The sequence below is a fragment of the Apium graveolens genome, unplaced genomic scaffold (genome assembly GCF_009905375.1).
Source record: "Apium graveolens cultivar Ventura unplaced genomic scaffold, ASM990537v1 ctg7760, whole genome shotgun sequence".
In the NCBI taxonomy this organism is placed as follows: domain Eukaryota; kingdom Viridiplantae; phylum Streptophyta; class Magnoliopsida; order Apiales; family Apiaceae; genus Apium; species Apium graveolens.
Genome location: NW_027420604.1, coordinates 165,437 through 172,630, shown reverse-complemented (window position 1 = coordinate 172,630; position 7,194 = coordinate 165,437). Strand labels below are relative to the sequence as shown.

The following is a 7,194-nucleotide window of genomic DNA, read 5'->3' as shown; positions in this document are numbered from 1 at the left end:
GATCATTCAGAATTTACAAGCATACATCAACAAAGTCTGATCCGTATCATCCTATTAATTTCCATAACCTTCCCAGTATCTCGAGCACACCAACTATCATTCACCCGGCAACTTTGTCTAACTTACTACACCTTCCAAAAGGACCAAACCAAGTAAAACTTTCATTTATCAACCAATCTCACACAATTATTATTCTTAACAAAATCTTAAAACCCTACACATCTAATCTTCTATATGTGCAATTGATACTCTTTTTCATCCATAATACTTAAAGTCCCCAAGCACACACACCAAATCATTTCCCCGTGATAAGTATAGATTTTTGATATCTCATCCCAAAATTGCCTCTTACCTTTTAAGTTTAAAGGACCATACACATGACTATATTGAAAAACTTCATCTGTTAAGATGCATTTGAGCTGAACCACTGCCAAGTTTTTCCTGAAGCCGAGCCTAAATTTTTATAACACAAATTATCCAATGCTAAATCAGTCCCCCTGACAAACCTTTGATTCTGTATAAGCCATCCTACCTGACCACTGACCCAAATGGATTTCTCCCAAATTTCTTCCATTCCATACATTTGTTTCCTGCAAACACAGTATATTAACTCTTCTAGATCTGATCATATCTTTAACCATTCTCTTTCACATCATTACACAGCCCTCTACAATTCCAAGATATATCTTATATCTTTTACTGACATAATGGTTTACTTTTACTACAGACAACTTCTTTACTACTTCAATCTTACAATTCTCCTTTTTGCAGCTGCTCTGCTATCCCAATAATAACTTCTCTCTATCCCTAACACCTTTAGCCCCATTGTTCAGCACAATCTATTATTTCTCTAGCAGCTTCTTTCCTTTTTACCTCTTTGTTTCCTGACAGAGTCACAAAACTACCTTCAAACACTAAACAAGGGCCTAACCTATTATTTCTCCCAAGATACTTCCCATCCAAATTAACACCTCCTTTCAAGTCAAAAGGATTGTTAAATTTTTACCTTTCTTTTTAGGTCTACCCACTCCTTTGACTTTGAGCTTAATAATTTCATTACACAAAGTACCTTGTGAAGTACAAGTAAAAACACCAGACTCTAAACTGTCAGACTTTTCAACTATGTTCTTTGTCCCTCCAGACTTCAGCTCACTTAAAGAATCCTTACTAGTTGATTTAGAGTTTGTTCTAACCACTTCTTCTACAGCTTGACTATTTAACAAAACCAACCTCCCCTCATGCACTTTCCATCCACCTCCAACACCTTCATAACTTTTGATATAATCCCTCCTTCAGATAAACTAATTGAATTCATTTTATTCTTCAGCTCCTTCCCATTTTCAATTTCAACAAATTTAATTGGATAAAGCTTTCCCTTCAATAATATATTCATGGACTCTTCAATCTTTTCCCTTCTTGTAGTAGATATACAAATGACTGGATTAAAAACTCAATCTCATTATCTTTCTGATAGGACCAACAAATCCAATCCCAACCATCTCGTATAGCCCTTCAAATTTTCTTCTAACCACACATTCATTGGGATCCCATAGCTTTGTAACCATACTGTCCTGGGAACAACCAGATCCTCATCTTTAAATTTTCTCAAACTCCTAAACTATTTCTCAAAAAGCTTATCTGCATATTCTTCCCACCCCTTGTCATGCATACTAGCTAATAAGAACTTTCGAGAAGTTAATCCCACTACATTGACCTGTTCAATCCCTTCTACTCATAACTTATTTTGCAACGAGCTCGCTGATTCATCAGTTCTTGAGAAAGTCATTTTTATCTATTAATAATAACATTTTAATAACAAAATTTTGAGCTAAGACGAAACCTTTTTGTTAAAATTGCAATCTCTTAGGTATTGGCTTTTTTTGGTCAAAAAAATAACAGAAAAGAGTAAAACAGTAGTGCTAATAAAGATAATTAAATACAGCATTATGCATATTTATTTCCTATATGAATGCAAATAAGAAGTCTATATTACATGTAGCCTGATCTGTTACCTTAAATAATTTGAATAACTTCACCTCACCGGTCACACCCAACCAGCTAATTACAATTTAAAGATAAATCTAAACAATTTTAACTATTCTCGGTCTCCATTCGTGAATGCAAGTCAATTTTATGAAATGCAGGTCACTATGACATTATCTTGTAAAAGATGTAAATCACTTTAGGCAATTACTGTTAAAAATTGTAGTATTGATAGAGAAAGTGTTTGTTCACAAAATAAATCTTTAATAATATTTTCGATATGCACATATTTTGATATTTAATATTTTATAATATTATTAATATACACATATTTTATGAAAAAAAAATATTTTAAATGTGATTTAATAGTAGAATTAGAACTACAAGGTCGTATTTTTTCAAAAGCATACTTCCTCGTCCTTTTTGGTAAAAACACTTTTTAAATGAGCAGATTTTAAAATTTTAATAAAATAGGATTTGAGCTAATTTTGCGCAACAAACTGTAGTTTTGTGTGCAACAACTCCAAACTAGGGGTGTAATCCAGTTGAGCCGAGTCCTAGACCGTGGCTCGGCTTGACCTCAATAAAAATAGTTTCGGGTTCGAGCTTTGAACTCGACCGAGCTTTTAATTTCAAGTAAAAAGTTCGGTAGGCTCGAGTTCGGTTTGAAAACTCGAATTTATTTCACTAAATATTAACAAAAATTCGAAATAGGATGGTTTGGCTCAAGTTCGATTGAATAATAAATAAATAATATATAAAAAATATCAAAATATTTTTTTAATAAAATAACTGAAAATAAAAGAGACTCAATAAGGCTCGAACCTTACGAGCCGAGTAATCAGAAGTTCAAACTCGACTCGATTACAAATTTGAAAAACTCGAGCTCGAACTCGAGGTCGGCTCGATTAATTCCCAGCCGAATTGGAATTTTTTACGAGCCGAGTTCGAGTAACTCACAAACAGTTTGACTAGTTTACACGTATTCCGAACGCATGATGAATATGATTAAAGTCGTCCTCTCATCGCATGTATCAGGCATTCATGCCTCAATGTATTATCCATGTGAACAGATTTTCAGAGGAGGTTGCTGTACTTGACAAGGGGCGGTGTGTTGATATTCGTGGCAAAATGAAAATTGGAATGTTATCTCCTCACACCACTTATGAAACATATCTTGTCTTTAAAATATATGAGGATGCCTGCGGACTTGATTCGGCAAAGACATCCATTAGATTTGTTAATGAAAGAGAGGAGGTGCCTGATGATGAAGCTAGCATAGTTTATCCTGATCCAAGAACATCTGCACACAACATTGAGCAACGAAATGGAGAGTTTAGTCGGTGGAGGAAGGACGAATGGATGGAGATTAAGATAGCAGAGTTTGAGACTGGTGCAAGAGATGATGATGATGAGGTGGAGACGCGATTTATGTCAACTGATACAAATGTACTCAAGGCTGGCCTTATCGTACAAGGTTTCGAGTTTAGGCCTAAACAACCCATGGCAGTTGTTTAATGAATTTATATGTTGGCATGCTTTATTTTGTCTTTAAAAACTTTTCTCATGTAATATGAATTATCTGTTATTTGAAGGATGTTGATGAATTATGTTTTATGTAAAATTTAAGGGTTTTAAGACAATGTTGTTCGTATCATGGTGTGTCCAATTTTAAGGCCCATATCATAACCGAATACAGTTTCCTTTATTTAGGCCATCTCCAATTATAAATTTATTTTATAATACCTTCATTTGCAATATTTCACCTTTTTAACCTGAATCACTATTTTATTTCCAATCATGACTTTAAATATAATTTCAAATTTACTTCAAACATCATTATAATTACATACAGCGTACACAATCCCTCCATACACATCATGAGGTATGTGTTATTTTATTATTTAATATTGCATAATAACCCGTGCGAGACACGCGTCATTTTCTAGAATTATAATGTTCTTAATTGGTTTTTATATGTAAATGTTGTACAATGTCTAACGTATATCAAATACAAGTTGATTGTTTATCAATGTGTATTATTTTCATAAAAGACAATAACAAATTACACAATGTTTCAAATATAAACCATTAAGCAAAATATATATATATATATTATTGTATGTGTTGTATAATTTACATTAATGAATGAATATAAATAGGGTAGTCATTGTACGTTTAAAACGAAACGATTATACTTAATCTGTAGAATGCCGTTAGTATGTTTACAAATAAAAGTTAAAAAATAACATTTATGTTGAATACAGAGTTAACCAAAATTTTGAATTTTATTTAAATAAACTACATGTACGGGCTATATTATTACTGAGTTCACTACTAACTTATAATTAACTTACTCAATTTAAAATGATAAAAAAATGCATAATTGAAGTCAGGATGACTTGCAATCATAATATACAATAATGTAAAATTTACACTATTGTTAATATAAAAGTTGATTTATTAAAAAAATGTTCATTTTTGAAATTCAACGTATATATGCAATGGAAAAATATTAGTTTTTATTTACACTACGGTTACCAAATAACACTAAGTTATATGTGTGTGAGAGCATGTATATTGTCGTATGCTACATTTCTTAATAAATTACGATGATTTCAATTATTTATATGCTAAATATCTGATTTATGTACATTTTTAATCACTATTAATATCTAGTGAGATAAATGATTACTTAAATAACATGCATTTATAATTATTCAAAAATTAAAATTATGTAATAAATAAATTGCAATAATTTATATATGGTATTCATATTATCACTAACAAACAATCTATAACTAGTTTTTACGCAACTGAGTATCAATCATGGTTTGTAACATAAAAATAAATTATATATTATAAAGACTTATTATTGATATTCATGATTTATTTCAAGGATTCGAAGGAAAATTATAATTATATCATTATTTTAACTGTTTTTAAGTTCCTTTCATTACTACTCTAGATTTCTTCATATAATAATTTAAAAATCTTGTATTCTATTATCATAAAATTAAGTATTTTTCAATTGATAAAATTTTATAAATATTAGTTGAACTGTTAATTCATTCAAATTAGTGAATATATATTTTTTTTTCTTAAATAATATAAATACATTGAATCAAATATCACAATATAGTCTAGATAAAACTTTTATTTAAATAATTTAAAATATAAAAATAATTCAAAATATTTGTACAATATTATCTTAATCAATGAATATTAATTATCTAGAAGAATTCTTTTAAAAAGCTAGTTTTTTTAAAGTAAAAAATAAATAATAAATCGATTTAATATATCATCGTAGTTTTAAAAAATTTTGTGAGGTCTCATATCAAATTTCAAATATTTTTAAAATCGGGACAAGTACCAAAAATAATAATGTGCTACCAGTGAAGTTAATAATTTTAATATAAATAATCAATTGTCTTGATCTTATAAACACCTAAAACACATTAATTTATATTAACATAAAATATATATAAAAAAATTACATTATTGGTAAGATATTCTCAGCCGAACTTGTAATTTAAATTTACTAAATGTAGAATTGACGATGTTTTTCGGCCGAGTCATGTATTCAAATTTCGGATATTTTTTTGAAGAATGGGCCAAGTTCTAATTTTAAATTGGAATAAAATAAAATATTTTGACCTCACTATAATTCGAACTCATCTAAATATGTAATACCATTATAGATTATTTATATATAAGCGTTCTATTTTCAATATTTTATCTAAAAATAATATATGTACATTTTAATTACTTTTTATAATAATAAAATATGTTAAAAATATATGAGATACATTTTCAAAGTCAAAAAAAAAAGATAAATGAATAAAATATTAATTCATTTATGTACTATATCTAATTCTATATCCGAAATTTAATTCTTTAAAATTAACTGTACAAATAATAAAGTAACTATCTTGTTTTTTGCGGAATTCAAGTAAATATCTTTAAAGTTAAATAAAATATTCATTTAGCAAACTTACATATTATGTGTATGATAAAAAACATATGTGAGATTATGGTGTAGTGGTATGAGGTTATATAGATGAATTAAATATCTCGAGTTTGATTCCACAAACACATCTTTTTTATAAAATTAAAATAGGGGTAGTTTAGTCTTTTCAATGAGAATTTTTAATCTCACTAATTATCCTTGTTCTCCTATTATATATAGAAGAGATTTACATACGTTTATTAGATTTCTGAAATAAGTTTCCTGAAGCTAAACATACGTTAAAAAAACAGACTCGATAAAGTATTTGTATAATTCAATAGTCGAATTCAAATATTCTTACGAGGTGACCTTAAATAACTCACCTATTTATACCTTAGTGCACTACAAGAAAAACGTCAATGGACAACGGTTATGTACTGATATGAAAAATGCAAAAAATTGATATTTTCGTGGGTGTAGTAAAAAATCTTATTTTTCGCATCGGTTCTTGGTGGCACTAGAAATATGGACAGTGAAAACTGATTTGGCCCCATGAGCATCTTATTCAGAACTAATATTAGTTTGAAATCTTCCCAAACAACGTTTTCAGAATCTTAACCATTTTCTGCCATCCAACCACATTCATGTCACTCTCATCTCTCATCTAGGAGCACAAGAGTCTCAACCAAAGGATAGGCAGAGAACAGACTTTCGCTGGTTAAAAACAAATCAGTCAATTGATTGGCACCAAAATCGTATGAAACTATCAAATTTCTGGGTTGCTGAAACTGAGTAAATTTGCTTATATGAAGGAGAGCTTCACCGTTATTTCTGAAACCTAACAGACAAAAGTAATTACTAGAACTCTCATTCACATCCGTATATAACAATTCAAGAATCTCATCATATACTTTCACTATACAAACACAACGAAGACCATTCATACAAACACAACGAAGACCATTCATGCAGAAGACAGGGGTGGCCCTGGCTATAGGTGACCAAGACTTGCGCCTAGGACCCCTACACTCAAGAGCCCCAAAAATATTTAACTTCTTCAAGTAAATATATATGAATTTTCATGGTATATGTATATTAGGGCCCCGTAAACTGATACCATATACCTAAGACTGAAAAATTAGTACCTTTAAAGCCACTTGAAACATGCTTCTACTCAAATTTATCGAAACAATCTTCCAGTGTCTCGACTTTTCTTCCGCCAGCCAGAGCAATGTTCCTTTAGTGTACACTACATTGTGCTC

General features: G+C 29.9%; 1 protein-coding gene across 1 annotated transcript; it reads left to right on the top strand.

Annotated features, from left to right (window-relative positions):
• The first annotated feature begins 3,012 nt into the window (after window positions 1-3,012).
• On the top strand, window positions 3,013-3,501 carry LOC141704368 (F-box protein PP2-B15-like). Its single transcript, XM_074507599.1, has one exon. The coding sequence runs from the start codon at window positions 3,013-3,015 to the stop codon at window positions 3,499-3,501; it is 489 nt and encodes a 162-aa protein (XP_074363700.1).
• The last annotated feature ends 3,693 nt before the right edge of the window (window positions 3,502-7,194 follow it).